This window comes from Aptenodytes patagonicus, chromosome 5 (assembly GCF_965638725.1).
Source record: "Aptenodytes patagonicus chromosome 5, bAptPat1.pri.cur, whole genome shotgun sequence".
NCBI classification, from domain to species: Eukaryota; Metazoa; Chordata; class Aves; order Sphenisciformes; family Spheniscidae; genus Aptenodytes; species Aptenodytes patagonicus.
Window position 1 is genome coordinate 68,688,204 of NC_134953.1, and position 16,965 is coordinate 68,705,168.

At 49.4% G+C, this 16,965-nt stretch overlaps 1 protein-coding gene across 4 annotated transcripts in view; it reads left to right on the top strand.

Moving 5' to 3' along the window:
- Positions 1–16,965, top strand: part of ERI3 (ERI1 exoribonuclease family member 3) — a 137,975-nt gene that overhangs the window by 38,216 nt on the left and 82,794 nt on the right. For all 4 annotated transcript variants that reach the window (XM_076340356.1, XM_076340359.1, XM_076340357.1 and 1 more), the window contains one exon: positions 15,859–15,931. In XM_076340356.1, coding sequence (XP_076196471.1) covers positions 15,859–15,931 — 73 coding nt within the window. The remainder of the gene's footprint in view (positions 1–15,858; positions 15,932–16,965) is intronic.

The window sequence follows — 16,965 nt, forward strand, 5'->3', positions numbered from 1 at the left end:
AAAGGAGCTGAATCTCAGACCTGCATCTTAATGTCAAGAGCATCAGTTAATCATTCTCCTTCCAGTTTTGGATCATTCTGCAAACACATTGAATGTAGGTGAACATGCATGTAGGCTTTGGTCTGTATACCTCCGACATGAAGATGCTTGTACTGCACTTACTGTGGCTGATCAGAACACGCTAATTTATGTCTTTACAGGAAACTACTGCTCAGAAGTTTTTTATTTCCTTAAGTAAGTGTTAAAAGGCAAGTACTCTCTAATACAGTGATAAAACACAGTGAAGTGTCTTGAAGTGTTTATAGCCCTTGGTGCTCTTCCTAGGTTGCATATTAGTAAATTCTGAGCAGTAAATTATACCATTGCTTAATTTTATCTTACTGTTTTAATTCTTTCTTTGCAAGTTAGCCAGGCTGGGAGGATGCTTGTCTTCTCAGACCAGCTCCAAGTGTGGCAGTGGGTTGGTCTTTCCAGCCTTCTGTCCTGGAGGCTTAGATTGAGATCAGCCTTAGGTCATGAATGAAGAAGGATTGATGGTATTAGTGTCCCCTGTGCATGCTGTTCTTTATCACAGGACCGGGAGGGGGCTGGTAGCCTCTGCCTGGGGGAGAAATTGCAGACAGCCACTGAATGGAGTGAGTGGGACCGCTTGGGTAGCCGTGGGGAAAGGCAGGAGAAGGCGTAGGGTGGGCTGGTTGGGTGGCAGCAGGGCGGGACATATGTTCAGAGGGTGGCTTTGAGAGTAACAAGAAAGAGCTGGTAACGGAAAGATAACATAGTAATCTGCATTTAAAAATACTAAACCCGTTCCTTTCCAACTGAGCTCTTTGGATTAGCTTCTTGTTGTTGCTTTTAGTGGGGATCATTTTGCTGACCAAGCCTACGGTGTATCTCTTCACACAGTTACATTGGCTGAAGGAAGAGGGTGGTGTGAACTACAGTGCAGGGACAGGACTGAGTATCCAGGGTCAGGAACCTTTCAAGTCAGCTTTGCTGATGGAGTCGTTCATGTAATTACATTCTAAAGTGCTTTGCCAGAGCTAAGCAAGGCAGCCTTGTGAGCATGCTCTTCTCTAGCACTTACAGGGAGTAGCACTGACCCCATTCACTTCTGCGACCCTGCAGTCCAGCGTTTTGTTTTTAAAGGAAATGGTATCACTTATGCAAAATAAACTTTGGATTTTAAGGTTCCCACTCTGTTCACTCTTACTTAAAATTAATACAGCACACTTGACTTTTGTTATCCTTCTGCAGCGGTTCCCCGGCTGTCTCCTGTTCTTGCCTTTGTTTGAAATCCATTGGTTGCATGAGCTTCTGCAACTTACGTTGTCTGAGATGTGTGACTCTGGGAATGCCTTTGTGTTAGCTTTGGACATGAAATCTTTGCACAGGGATCATCGTGCAATGGACTATCACCTTCAGGTCTGCTACTTGTCTGGTGCGTCATAGCAAAGACATTTGTCATAGTCATGGCTGTAGTGGCCACAGATTTATTGAGCCCGATGCACTCTGGGGAGCACAGACTCTGCTGCCTGGGAATTAGGACCAAAGAAGTTCGAAACAGCGTGAAAGATGGTGGAGAAACTTGGAATAAATTTACAGTGTAGGGGGAATGAGACAGGCATTGCATCAAGTACTTTATTTCCAGCCGTTGGGATGGGGTAGTGAATGGAGAAGGTGGATTTTCCATCCCTGGGTAACTTAACTCAAGCTATGTTTGGAAGCAGTCACACTGAACTGAATGCAAGCCGTTGGTCTCGGTGTCATATGCTCATACAAGTAAGGAACCATAATTCCCTCTGCAGCAGGAATCGCTAAGGTGAATTCTGTGTCCAGTGTTATAATGAATTCAGGCAAAACAGTTTCAGAATCAATGGATCTATAATGGATATTTGGTAAAAAGCACACCCTGGTCTCCGTCTGTGTGAGAGAGCCCTCTAATAGCAACTCAACATCGTGGTTATCCTGTGCCCTGGGGAACTGAAAAGCTGGTTGGCTTGGGGACTGCAGAGGATAAACCACTGGAGGGCTGTTTGCCATCTGAATTTTGTTATCTGAGGCATGTGTGAAAAATAGGATTAGCTTCACAAAGTGTGAATTTTCTTTATTACTTCAAAAAGCTTAATTTTTCTAGCGTTAGACAGCCATAGTGTTTCATGCTGGGGCTAAAATGTCAGCTGTCTCCCTTTGGATCTCAGCTCTTCTTACTTCCCAGCCGAAGCAAAGCAGATGTGTGTTGGTACCAGTGCTGCCCTCCCAGTGGCTTGGCTGGGAGTGGTGCTCTCATGGCTTCTCTGCTTAGAGAGCTCTGCTTGAAAAATACTGCCAGCCTGGGAGCAGCATCCTTCCCCTTTCACTTGCTCTATTCAAGCCTTGTGTGAGTCGGTAGCTTTCTTGAAAGCATTTTATTTTGTTTGCATGTTTGTTTCCTGTTGGGAGCCATTTTCCTGGATGGGTTCAGTCCCTTTCCTCCTGAAGCTCCTGACTGGCAAAGACCTACTGGGCCATCTTGAGGTCATCCCTGGTATTTTCCCTCCAGCATATTCTCATGTGTCTTGTCCAGCGACTCTCCGTATCCTGAAGAGTGGATGTCTGGGTGTGTGCAGGACTCTCGGGAGGACACCAGAGCTGCAGACTGACTTTTTGAGCTGAGTCTATTCCACGTTGGAGTCGCCTTTTTCTGTGTGTTTGACCAGGGTGCTGCCCTCAGCAGTGGTGTCTTTGTGCTCAGATTGCTCTGGACCAGGTGTTAGCAATGATGTGAAGCAGTGGAGGTGGTACTAGAAGAAAGAGCAGAATAGAGGAGTTGGGGGAAGATGACTGTTGAGGGGAAGACGACTGAGGAAGTAGTGTGATGTGCTGGCAGGGCTGTGTGCGGGAGGCTCATGCTGCCCAGGACTTTGTCCTGCCTTGGTCCCAACAGCTTTGTCTGCCTCTCTTCAAGCAGGGCTTTCTCCTCCGCTCTGCCCAGCACCTATACTCTGGGACACCCTTTGACTTCCCTCTGTAGGTGCCTCTTGGTCATCTCTATAATTTCTCTGCTTCAGTTTTTCCATCTGGGTGTTGAGCCAGGTCTCGGTGCTGACCGTCAGCCAGCGTGCCGGAGGTGCCTGGGCACTGGCTGAGCTCAGCTCCTCATCCCTGCCTGGAGTCACGTGTGTCCCCTGCAAACTGGGCGGAGGGAGGAGGCTGGTGCGAGGTTGCCAAGACCTCTCTCTCTGAAGAGAACTGTTATATTTTATGGACCATTTAGCTTCCCAATGGTGATCCTAATTCTTCACAGCATGTATGTGCCATTTCTTGGTTATTAAAAGGACCCCTGAAAAGGAGCTGCCCTCTGAGTCAGTGCTCTTCCATGCAGTTAATTGCAGGAGGGTTTTGCTTAGACTGTGACGCTTAGTATTTCCAAACTCTCCCTGTGCTAAGAGGGTGAATTATACCCAAGTCTCCCTGTGGCTGCAGGGACTGACCCTTGTGTGCCGTCAGTAAGCAGGTGGGGGAAGAACGCTTCTGCCGGGAGTAATTCAAACTTTGAATTGCTCTGGAGGAAGTCCACTTGCTTTCCGCATAGAGATCAAGGGTGCTTTAAGGGCTGGCTGGCCAGGTGTCTTAGTCTTTCATCTCTATATCCTTATATTGTGTGACACTTCAGGTGCCAAAATAGCTTCCATTCCTTGGGGGCCCAAGCAAGCTCCATGCTTACTGGGAAAGGAGTGATTACCTTGGACTGACAAGTTAGCCGAAGGATGGATGGCTGTGGCTGCACAGCAGGTGTGAGATGGATGGATGGGAGGTGGTTCAAGGGGAGGTTCTTGTTAAGTCACTGTGGTGTGTATGAGAAAACAGAGAAGGCAAACCATTAGGTTATGTATTTCAGGTGTGAGGAAGCTGTCGAGGTCCTCTGGCATTGCGAAATGCCAGGTGAAATGTTTCTGCCATGTGGAGCACAGCAGTGTGCTGGAATTAATGAGACTGGTGTAGGGAGAGCACATGTGGCTGGTGTGGAGGGTTAATGTGTGCGAGGGTGATAGGCTTAGGCAGGGTTTTGTCATCAGGGTTGCCATGCTTGGGAAGCGCGGTCTAATGGCAAGACTACATGAAAGGAAAATGGAGCTTGCAAGGAGAGTGCTAAAAGTCATCGATTGCCAAAGGTTTTTGTGTTTGCTGCAGGCCTGAAGCAAATTGCTGGCTTAAGGGGCTCTAGGCATCTGGGTCTTGCACTGGATTTACAGGTAAGGTGAAATTAGGAGCAGGCTAAGTAATTAATTCATCTTGCTGTGACCAGGATGGGAGATGATTCTGACTTGCCACTTCTCCTCAGAAGTTTCTTCAGAAGCTGGTAAGGACTCTGGTTGTGAAACCCAGGAAGCAAAGAGGATCCCTGGGTGCCTGACAATTCCTTTTCTCTGCTGGTTCTTTCTTGCAGGCAGCCTCGGGCTGCCTGTCTCTTTGTTAAGAGAGTGACAGCAATGTGACACCGTGAAAATAATTACTAACAAATCACGGTGGTGACTGCAAACAGCTCGCTGTCTTCAGAGGCATGTCAGGGAGCATTAGAGCAGGGCCGTGGGAGCGGCAGAGCAGCTAGGGGCTCTTTCTCTGCTCTAGGCTGAGGGAAGATCTTTGGAGACCTTTGGTGCCCGCCACCCCCACATCATTCCCTCTTGTTGGCTTTTTCTTTCTTTCCTCCCTTCCCTGCCTTTGCCATCAATAATTAAGCCCATTAATTGCACAGTGAGTTCAGGAAAGCTGAGAATGGTAAGACTGGGCTTCTGCCTTCCCTGGATTCAGCAACCAGCCACAGAGCAGCAGAGGAATTTCTGGAGGGGTATCGTGGGCAGAAGCACATCCAAGCTGTGTTTTCTATCTTGCAGCCCTTGTGTGCTGCCCAGGGCAGTAATGTTTATTAGCTGTGTGCCCCTAGGAATTTATGGGCTGCTGGTACAGTTGGAGAATGGCCTGTGTCCTTGGGAGCCTCCAGTCTCAGTGAACCTGAAAGTAGGTTTGTGTTTGTGTAGAGCATCATGGCAAACATGCAGTCGACTGGTGTCTCCAGTAAAAAAATGGGCAGAGGAATGAGAGGTCCTTCCAGGATGCAGCAGGGATGGTGCCTATCAGCGTGGCTGAAGCTGCAGGTGAAGATGATCCTTCAGAGAGTAAACAGCGGACAGGTCATGGGTGAAGAAGGTGGTTGGTACCAAATAGAGCAGCTGGGGGCGTCTCTGCAGGGATGAGGCCGCTGTGGCTGTGTTGGAGTAGGGACCCTTCTGCAGAGCTACATGGACAGAGTCTGAGGGGAAGCTCTCTATAAAGCCTCTCATTGTATTGCTGTAAAGCGCCGTCCAAAGGGAGGGTGTAGCAGAGATACTGATAGGAAACTGGAAAGAAGCTGCTGGCTGAGATGTCCTTTAAGCAGCATTGATAATCAAACCGCTGGGCAACCTTTGAGAGGGGAGCTCACAGCCTCCCCTCCTTGTTCTTGGTTGGTATTTCATCCTCCAGTTTGGGAATGGGACATGCCATCTGGCAATTACCCGTGCAGAGGAGTGCCCTGCAAGGGGAAGCAGAAGGTGCGGGTGGGAACCCGCTCCCAGGCGCCTGCTCCACCGGGCAGCCCTCTTTCCCATTCCCCTAGTTACTCAAGTGATTTTCCTGACTGTCACATCTGTAAATAATGTTGCTGGCGTATCTAGCTAGATGCAGAGTGGTGATGGAGGGGGGAGGGCTGGTGCTGAGGGTGGCTGTAACAGCCCCTCTCCCCGGCTCATACAATATTTATGCAGGGCTGGGAGTTGGCGGCACTGACCTCCGGGTCGTGCTGTTAAACAGCTCCCGCAGCCCCTGCATCCTAATTGCTGCACTTGTCCTTTGCTCTGGAGGATTTGCTGCTCCTTCTCTCCGGCGAAGCAAATACTAATGGCAGCTTGTGCTTGGAGGTGGGGAGCGGTCTCTTCCCCACAAGGGAAAGACGAACTTGTTTCTCCTCGTGCAGATGTAATTTGCAGCTGCACAGAAACCTATGCTCAGACCCAGTTACGCGACATGCCAGGCTCCCAGCTGCTGCCAGCCTGGAGGCTGTGCTGAGAGCCTGTGGAGCTGTTGTGCATGTAATTTTGGGTCGTGTATCATCAGAGGGGACGGGGAGGGAGTTTACCCCATCCCACTGGCTCCTTATAGGATTTCTGTCTTCCCCTTAGTGGGGAGAGGGAAGAAGAGGCAATCACAGAAGTCAGTTGAGAGAGCAGACCTGGACGATGTAGTGCCAGAGGGTGGCAGAGATGGTACCAGGAAAGAAGAGGGGTTCAAACAGCATCGCAGGAGAGAACGGCGTATTTTCTTGTAGAAAAATGATCTTGAGTAGGAAGAAAGGTGATGCAGAAGGCTGGAGACCCTCTGTGTGGGTGAGGGGCTCCTGCCTCCCTTGCAAGCGGTACAGCCATGGCTGGAGGTGGAGAGGTTTCTGGTTTTTCACCTGGCTGGCAGGGGCTTTCAGCTGATTCAAGTGGTTCAAGCAAGCCCAAAAGATAAAGCTCTTTGATTGCTAGAGTTGCCATGGCTTTCCCCCATGCCATTCGACTGGGTTCCGTCCTGCTTGGGGCTTCACGTCGTGTGTCTGCGAGTCCAGTGACCTGACTGGCCACCCACGTCCCTTATCCTGCCTTCCTGAGTTGGCAGGTCCCCTTTGTGACTGGAAAAGTGCTGTTCAGACTGGAGACTAATGGCCTTTAAGTGACATGATTGTATTATGTTAAGCGTCTATAGGCTTTACCATTAGGCACTAAGCAGTTTATGACTCATAGCAGAGAAGCCCTTGTCCTGAAGAGTTTATACGCTAAATGGTCTGGACAGGCAAGGCATGGAAGAGGCAAGGCTTCCGCCTGCCTGTTGTACAGCGGGTCTAAGGAAGGACTGGGACAGGACATGTCTTCTCAGTCCTAGAGCAGCGCCTTGCTCTAGGTCTTGCATGCTCCGGTTTCCTGAGGAGAAATACTTCTGCAATGGGAATTGTGCAGTGGGAGGAGAAGCACATTTAATTTCAGCTTAGGTTTTGTGCATGTTTTGGTTTTGAGGGGGCTTAGACACGATGCGTTGTGGGTGCATCCGTTGCATCAGATATACTCCCTTACTCAGTGTGTAATTACAGTATTCTGCACCAGGAGTCTGAACGCTCCCTCTTAAAACAGCTAGTATGCAGAGAACCAGGCGATTCCTAAATTAGTGTCTGTATGAAAGACTTCATAGGAGACCATATAGACGGAGAAAGGACACGCTCTGCATTTGTAATCAGACTCCGCTGCAGCGTGAATCACAGAGTAATTTAGAGATCCTAATCCAGCCCCCTGCTCAAAGCAGAACTAACTTCAAACTTAGATCAGGTTGCTCGGGGTCTTCTCCAGATGAGTTTGAATGTCTCCAGGGGAGGAGATTCTCCCACCAACCTGTTCCAGTGCTTTATTACCTGCACGGTGAAGAGTTTTTCCTGATGACAAATTGGAAGTTCACCTGCTGCAGCCTGTGGTCATGACAGGTGACTTTCACTGAGAACATGCCTGTGTAGATGTACACAGTATCCGGTTTTGTACACTCCTATTCATAAGACGCTTTATAATGTCGTATGTAGTAAGCAGACGGACTGTCACAGCAAGCTTGTGTGTAGAAATCTGTTTTTAAGGGTTTTTCATAGTGTCAAGTTCCCAAGGCTGGGGGGGCGACCTCAACCTTGGAGACTTTCCAGTTTCTCTTTCTTTAGGAGCAGAGTGATGCATTTCTGATGTCAAAGGGAAGTCCACCCCGTCATCCTCCCTGTCTGGAAGGGCTGGTGAGAGCATTTGCTCTTACCCCTTCACCAATCTGGAGGACTTGGTATGGAGGACTGCAATGCTTCTGCCTGCTGCACTCCTAACCTCGGCTGAACTGTGGAGCCAGTAAGCTCTAGTTTCCTGCATGGTAATTAAGTAGTTATTTAAAAATCAAAAGGCTCAATTCTGATCTTATTCTCACTGGCTACTTACTAACTTCAGGTAGAGTTACTCCAGATTTACTCCCACATGCATAGCAGCAGAATCAGGCCCAGTAAATAGAGCTATGAATCTTTTTAAGAGAAGCTGTTAAGCAGTAGCACATAGATTTATTGTAGCATCATGTGTGTGCAATTGTTGATGAACATCTTCTGTTGGAGGCTGAATACCTGCTGTGTTACAGCCTTGCTTTTAATGTTGAGATAGCATCTCTGCCAGCATCTAGCTGACGCACAGACAGATACCCATAAAGGGGCCAGATCTCGCATGGTGTTAAATGCCTTCATGTTTCATTAAGGTTGATGGCAGTGGAAGGCACACAGTGCTTTGCAGGACGAGCGAGTCACAAGGAGCCACTTGCCCTGTGTGCTTCTTGTGGCAGAATTATTTTCCTAGTGTATACATTGCTCTGGTTGCAATGTGGGGTAACAGCCTTTTCCATTCGCAGGCTAGCTGCTTGGAAAGCACGGGTATTGAGATTCTCCCAAATTTCTTAGTGCCCGGCAAAAATTTAGAGAAGAGGGATCTGGCTGTTAGCATATGATGGGTGGTGGGTGTTCAGACATTTCAGTCAGTGCTGCTGTGAGTCCCAAGGCTTGCAGCTTACCTTTTAAGCTTCCTAGGCAGGAATATGCCTGGTAGAGGGAGAAAGCAACGCTGTCCAGAATGGGCATCACAGAAAAAGAAAGGAAGGTCTGAAAGTGCCAGGTATTAGCCTCGCTGCTTAGTCTGGGTTTTTTGGCCTCATTACACTAATCCAATTAAAGATTGATGGAAAAAGATAACACACACTCCAGTGAAGGGGTTTGCGTGGCAATTGCTTTGCTTCCTGGGCAGCTGGAGTGGCCCTAGTTATCTTGTGCATCACCACACCTCCCCAGGCCCTGCAGACCCACTGGTGCCTCCACATGCCATGGTGTGTGCTCTTCTCCTGCATCGTGTCTCTTATTACTAATGGAGCATGGATGCATTTTAGCTGCTGGTCAGCCCTCATTAATATCCAGAGATGACAGGTTGACATTTGTAAAGAAGACTTGCATTGACCTTCATGTTGTGCATCGGTGCGGTTGCCATGCGGTGCCCTGTGCTGGATGCTTCTTCCTGAGCTGCCTCGGGAATGCATTTGTGTTAGCAAAGGGACAGGCTGCTCTGTAACCCTTTGCTGCTGCTGGGAACACAGGCAGCACGTCTGGGTGTCTCTGCATCCCTCTGCCCATCCCAAGGACCATTCCCTGTAGACCCTCCATCCATCCCAGTAAACGGGACTGGGGGGTGTTGGGGTTGCACTCGTGGCTCCTTGTGGAGATTGTTATTTAGGTATTGGGACCCTAATGGAAGACAGCTTCATGCCAATGGTGATGTCCCGTCTGCTTCCTTTTCCTGGCTCCTGTCTGGGGATGCAGCAGAAGAAAAGACTGCGCTGCCCGGGCATCCTGAGCGCTGTCAGTTGTCTGTCTCTCCCCCCGACCCACCCCATCCCAGCTTGAGGACTGCTGCAGCCCGCTCGGCAATGACATTTATTAACAGAGGGGGCTTTGAAAAAAGGCAGGCTGCTCCTGCAAAGAATCCTTGCTGTAACTCTGTCTCCTCCTCTCGCCAGCCCGTCTGAAGCAATGGCTGCTGGTGTTGAAATTCATTAGTGTTTCCTGACAGGCGATGGAGGCTTGCTCTGTCTGTTCCCACTTCCCTGCTCTCATGTCCCTGCTTCACGCATGCTGATATTTAAAGCTGATGTGCGGCTCGTAGGCTTGTGGCACTGTGACAAGTTCGGGGGTGGTTGAGAGAACTGAGAGGGTGGAAGGAAAGCAAAGAGGGAGGGAGATGGGACCTGTCTCAGGGTTTCTGTGAAAGCCCAGGGCTTTTCAGACCCTCTCCAAATATATTGTCTTTCCACAGCTATTGCATGTGAATTTTAAGTAAAGCCATGCTGGGGTGGTTTGTCCTGCACTGATGGGGGGCAGAGAGGGATGGTGCCGTGGGTGTGCTTGGTAAGAGCAGGGTGCAGTCGCCTGGCAAGGGCTCATCCAGTGGGAATCAAGGGCAGGCATGCTCCTCCAGCCCCTTGGCAGGTCTGTGGGGCTGAGGAGCGTGTGAGTGGGGTGCCAGAGGTCTGGCAGGGGGTTCATCCCTCCGTCCTTCACTTTGGACAGGAGCATGAGGGGAGACTGGCTCCGCTCTTGCCTCTTTGCACTGAGTGGCATAGTGACTCCAGCACTGGGGAGGAGATGTCTCCCTGCCAAAGCCTTGGATTACGCAGGAAAGCTGCTCCAGTCTAACTTGAATTATTGGGATGGGGGAGTTGGGGTTTGGTGGTTTTTTTGGAGGTGTGTGTCAGCATGCTCTGATTTCCGCAGGCTGCAGCATGGCTTGGGCTGTGCTGTGTGCCCGGGGCGCTCCGCTCACATGCGGGTGCTGTGGCATCGTGCTGTCGGAGCCCTCCTGGCCCAGCATGGTGGTTTTGGCAAAGCCCAGTCAGGTTTTCTGCGCCTCTGTGGGATGCTCCTGCAGCCTCAGTGCTTTGGAGCAGGGTCTCACCCCTTTGCGTCCCCAGGCCTTTGAACCCTGCTGTCTGGGACTTACTGTTTTAACCAAGTTTGGATCAACCTAAGGCTGCCTCTTTGGGAGGGTGTGGGTTTACCTACACTGCTTTAAATTCCTAGCTTGGCTCCAGCTCATGCGAGGTTCAGTGCAGACAGATGTGGCTTTGCCTGTCATGGTGCTGTTTCTCTGCTAAAACATCTCATGTGCCTTAGCACAGGATGTTATTCCCTCGCTAGCTTTCTCTGTTAGGAGAGGGCACCCGAGCTTTCCTCTTGGCCTGGCAGACATCCCACCCTACATCAAAACAGAGCAGCATCTCTGCACCACATGGTCCAGAGCGATGCCTTGACCAGCCTTGCTTTGAACTAGGGTGCAAGGCTGAGATGGTTCGACAGCTCCTCTCTTTGGCTATCACCTTGTTGCTGTTGTGTGCTGTTGCGTCCAAGCAGCTTTGTTCAGGCTTTCCAGCCCTCCTTCAGCGACGGATTTCCTGGCCCTCTCCTTTGCAGCCCAGTGCAGTGGGGTTGGCCAGAACACAATTAAAATGTTCTGCATCTCTCACAACTCAAGGTGTCCAGGGCATGGATTTTTTGGAAGGCTGAGACCAGGTCTATAAAAACCAAGATTTAATGTCCCTTTATCTTTCCCATAGAGGGACTTGTTCTTTTAACTGCCTCAATATCAATACACCCAGTGTGTAGAAAGTGGCCCAATTTCTTTGTCTCCTGACATCCTGAACCCAGAAGCAGATGGACGTTAACCAGCTCTGATTAGTTGGGAGAATCAAGCATTAATTTTTTATACGCCAGGACCACCTGAGTGACGGAAATCAATTATGGCTGCCCCTCCCCCTTCCATATTAATGTGGTGGCTCTGAGCAGAGACGGAGGAACCTGTTGAAATGAGAAACCCCTATTTCTTAGTTTGACCCCCTAGATAATTAGGGTTAAATTGATATGCTATCGCACTGGTGACACATTTTATCTGCCTCTGTTTGTACAAGAGGATACAATAGTGGAGGAAGGACCAATTTGTGCCCTGCTCTAGCTAACCAGACCGAGATAAAAGGTGTCACTAGTACGATAACGTTCTTGCCTCACGCTCCTTTATTGTTGCTCAATTTGCCTTTTTTTTTTTTAATCCTGTTCTTTTTCTTTCAATACCCTTGGTCATATTTTAACTCCATGCCATCGCATAATGACGCCCTGCTAAATGTGTGTGGAGATAGGCAACTCTGGCTGACAGCCTTCCCTGATAACCGAATTCCAGCCCATCCATCACTAGGCTGCTCTCCTTAACTTAAGGAAAGTGATAACTAAAGCAAGGCCGTTTATCACCGCCGAGCTGTGTGCTTCTTGCCACCTTGGAGAGAGCCGGCTTCAACGGGAGAAATGCAGCCATGTCACCTCGCCTCCTATTTGCATCCCGTTCATCTCCAGGCCCCATTTACCCTGCAGAATGGAGGAGCAGGGCTGGACGGAAATCAGAGCCTGGGGTGATGAAAGCTCTTTGAAAATGGTGCAGAGCTTCCACTGCTGGCCAGAGGTCAAGGAGGACTTGGACTTGCTTGGCTGGTGGAGGAGGGCATGCTACCTGATGTCACTTGCTCTTCTGCCCAAAGGGGACCTGCATTTTGGGAGCGGGCAGAGATTGTGCGCTCCCCTCTCTGCTGCTGGGAGGACAGACTTTACCAGAGCTGCATTGGAGGCTGGAAAATCCCACAGCCATTTTGAAGTTTCTCTCTGTCAAGTGCAGTCATACCTGAAGCCATGGTGTTTGGCTGATGGGGTGGTTTTGAGAGCCAGCTTCCTTCCCAAAGAGTGAGGGCTTCAGTGTTTTGGGAGGCAGCGAGACCTTGTTCAAAAGCTGGAAGGATCATGGGATGTTGAATGCAGTGAAATGTGCCATCATTTCTCTTCTCCCTTACTTGAGGGAGGGCCAAATCCTGAGCTCTTTGCTCAAGCAAAGTTGCCCCCAGTGAGCGAGGTTGAATCTTGCAAGAGCAAGAAGCCATACTGAGCATAAGAGCATGTTTACCAAATGAGCTGCTCAAGTGAATGGTGACCCTGATAAACAGAGATACTTCCTTATGGGCCCTGGCACTTCTATTCCCCAGGAGAGCCACAGATGTGCCTTGTTCACTCTAACCTGGAGAAGATGCTGGAGAAATTCCTGCCTGGTCACCAGGCTGAGGAGTAGGGGTACCATTGCAGGTGACGAGCTTGGAGCTGGGGAAGAGGCATTGCAGGGGTGTTTTCCTTCCCGTAGCTACTTGGGGACCTGGTTTCTGTGCAGCGAGAGCCCCTGATTCCCTGTGCTGGGAGCGCTGCGTACCCAGACTAGACCAGACCCATACGGCAATCCTTAACTAAAGGCAAGCACGTTGAGTGGCTGTATCCCTGCTGGCCTGGAGCACCAGGCCTGCATCTTCCAGCTCAGGGAGAAGATGGATGCTTTGGTCCATGCTGCTAACAGCCTGCCCATGTTACAGCATGAGCGTAGGCCTTATAGTGCTTGAAAAACTTGGTGAAGTCTCTCTAGTGCTAATGTGAAATGAGGGGAGCACAAGCACAGAGGGGGAGGGGGAATGTCCTTAGGTCACACAGCTTCACAGGCAGTTTCTGGGGTTGTTACTCGTTTGCAAAAATGGGTCATTTATTTAGTTGACATATTTATTTGGAGCATTTATTTTCTCCAATTAAAGACCCACTGTCCAGCGCCCAGGGCATACTGCCATCAGTCTCAGGGTGGAAGTAGAACCAGACTGTCCAGTTTGCTGGGCCTTTTGGTCCCACAGGGATGGAAGTGCTTTAGATGTCATTCATTGCACTGGGTGGTTAGCTGTCAATTCCTGTGGCTAACAAGAACAGTGCTGTACTCGCTTCTTCTGGGCCCTATCCAAATAATAGGTGAATTGATAATTATTCCCCTAACTGGACCTAGACTGAGACCTGTATTAATGGGATTGGGAGGAGAAACTCAGCTTTTAGTAACATACCTTTAGCTAACTGCTGTCATCATCCTCTCTAGCTAAATGTGAGCAGTCTAAGAGAGGTTGAGCTGATCACGTGTCTGTATTTAGACCAGTCATTTGTTTTAGATGGTTCCTTTTCTTGTGATCTTTTTTGATTCGGGCACCAGTAGAAAGCAGCTTTCCTGGAGAAAGAGCTTTCTTAGCATGCTGGTTGGGGCTGGTGGGGACTGTTCAACTACAGAATGTCATGGGCACATGTGTAATGGCTGTAAAATGCATGGACCAGGCTGCTATTTATGTGACGGCTATGCAATTGCGAGGAGTGACTCCAGGTGGTTTATTTCAGTGCGATGGTGCTAGCATCAGATGAGCCGTGCCCAGAGATGAGACCGTGCTGTCAAGTTACATTGCTTACCCTGCAAATCGCTGTAGCCCTGCTGCTTGCAAGCTCCTTCTTTTGACAGGCTTCCTGCTTTCAGAGAGATTCCTCTGGACCTCCTTATTCAAATGTGTTTGTATGACTTAAAATATTGCTCCTAAATGATGACGCGTGCATCTTTTCAGGACCAGGCATTTGGTTTTGGCACAGGGAGTCCATTCCTTTCTTAGCCTAAGCAGGCTCACAAAGCCAGTACACTGGTGAGGCCCAGTGTGTGCTGGCTCCGTTGGCTACATATTCCCGGGAGATTCCCCTGGATATGTTTGCCAGCTTCCTTCCTTTGCTTCCCATAGAAATAGAGGCAGCACCGAGACCAAACCACTCTGGTACTGCACTACCCCGAGTCTCACATTATCTGCAAGTGCATTATCTGTGTCCCTCCTTCATCTCCTTACTTGGGAAACTGCTTGTAGGTCTGAAGAGATGCTGCCCTGTTCACCAGAGGGTTTAGAGCTGGGCTGAGCACTCAGGTACTGCATGGGGTGCTGATGGTGCACCCCAGCTCAAGGTGGTGTGTCTAGCTTGTATCCACATCTGACCAGAGCTTGTTCCTGAATTTCAGCCTTGAGTCTGAAGTCCAGTCTGGATTATTCACTCTTTCCTCTATGGAGAATGGGAGAAGACTTTGCCCTGGACATGATCTGTGTTGGGATGTTTGAGCAGCTGATGCTGGCACTCGCAGCTCTTCCCTACTCCCCTACAACCTCCCGCTACAGCCCGCAAGTACCCAAGGAAGTTGTGAGATTCCCCACCCCCCTCATTTGAAAAACCCGATATCTGGGGTTGTGGCTTTTAACATGCACAAATGGCTCTAATTTAGTCATTTATTTAGTTGACATATTTATTTGGGACGTTCCTTTGCTTCAGTTAAAGATCCTGTGACCAGTGCCCCAGGCGTGCTCAGCAGTACGTGAATGAACAAGATCCATCAATTACTCTTGATCAGATCAAACCGGCCGGGGAAAACTCAAATAACTCATCTCCCTGCACAGGCTCGGCTGGAGCCACATGGCTTTGCGACTCAGCCTTCCCCATCTGAGGGGTATGTTGTAGCTCTCCTGCGAACACACTGGGGTTGGCACAGTGTGGAAGAAACAGCTTTCCAAATCCTGGGGTCCTGCTGTCCCTTCAGGCAATCCACCTCCCTTACCAGTGCCGTTTTGTTTTGTGAGCCCTATTCCGGCGGCTCACTGTAGGAAGGGAGAGGTTAAATAGGTGTGCTTGCAGCTCTGGCTGTTGGTGCTCAAACCCGTAGTGAGACAATGTGCAACACCTTGCATCGTCAGAGTTGTGACTGCTCTTGTCTTCCAAGCACCTGCTTGGAAAACAGCCTTTGCTTTCTTAGCCCTAAAATGTTGGTCCTGCAGCATTACTACCCAAAAAAATGAATGCATTGGTGCCTCCTTCCCTCCCTCATGTCTCATTCGGTGTTTTAACCGTAAAGGACAAATGGGAAAGCACCAGGGCATGACAGGTGAATTGTCAGTCCTTCTGTCTGCCCTGTAAGCCGCTGGCTGAGCAGGATGGTTTTGCAGGGATTTGTGATGAGTTCACTTAGCTAAGGACAGCCTGGATGCTGCAGTCGTGTTTGTGTGTTAGCCACTGTGGAGGAGAGATGCATGCTGCACTTGCGCACAGCTCCTGTGCAAAGTGTTCAGTCTGAAAGGTGTCAGCAGCCTGGATGTGGCTGGATGTATATAAGTCTTCAGCCAAGCTGTGCTCTCATGAGATTTTTTTTGCCAAGAGCTACAGTCCTTCTGATGTGCAGCATGTTACAGGAGACTTGAGGGTCTCTTCCATCTCAGAACGAAATGCACTTAAGAAAACAGAGTTTGTGTTGTCAGGACACTGATTGAATCAAACCTGCTCTCTCTTCTCTCTTACAGGTTACCAGGACAATGCCAGTACTTAGGGCTGCCGGTTGCTGATTACTTCAAACAGTGGATTAATCTGAAAAAGGTACTTTTGTGCAAACTGCCATGGTCCCCATCTCCCTCTCTCCCCCCTCCCCTCGTCCTTCTCCTTTCCTCTTTAAGGAGGTGTCTAATAACTACTGCTGTTTTGCATTGAAATGAGTTATTTTCTCAGAAGCTGGGCTGAGCGAGTCCTCCGGCTCCCTATTGTATCTCCTCTAATAGAGTCTTACTGTACTTGATGGGATGTGTTCTGCAGCTGGGGAGAATCCCATTGTGGCAGGCACACTGCGGTGTCTCCACATAATAGTGAGACACTGTGAGGCCCCTCTTCAGCAAAGGTTATGTTGGCCCCAGTGTTGCTGACTCTGTTTTGTTTTGCTGCCGTATAAGGCTCCTAGGAGCTCGGTTCCCTTCAGATCAAATTCTGGCTGATAAACATGTGGAAATATTCCCAAATAAAAATCAGTATTTCCCTTTGTGCTGTGGGGAGTGGGAGCTGTCTCAGCAGCACGTCCACCTAAGAAACCAGTGGTCACTTTGCAGAGCAAAATACCTTGGACTTTACTGTCTGGTGCCTTGTGTTGTTCCATGCCTTCTCTGGGTGGTTAAAGAGCAGCCTGCTGTGCATCCACAGGGTCTCCTGGCACAGCTGCTCCATCTGCACAGAAAAAAGTGGTGATGCCATAAGCCACAAATCAAAGCGGGAAGAAAAGAACAAGTGTGATTACAAGCAGTAGCAGGGTGAGGGGGGAGGCTGGGGTCTGTGCACAAGAGAAACTGGGGTGGCCCTCCTGGTTAAACCTTTGGATGAGTAAGATTCCCTTCCCCCATCCAATTTAATGTTTTATTTGGGTTTCTGTGCCTTTTCCTGATAATTAGGGGTCTCGGTAAGTGGAATTTGCTTGTAAACAGCTCGTTGTACTTGTGGGCTTTTCTTTTGTTCTTTTATTTATTTATTGTTTTAAATGGAAGCATGAGTGACAGGCTGAGCGGCCGCAGAAGGACAATTTGCATGATCTGTTCCGTCAAATAGGGTAGAACGTGAACTTAACAAGGGATGCTGGCAGCACATTCCCG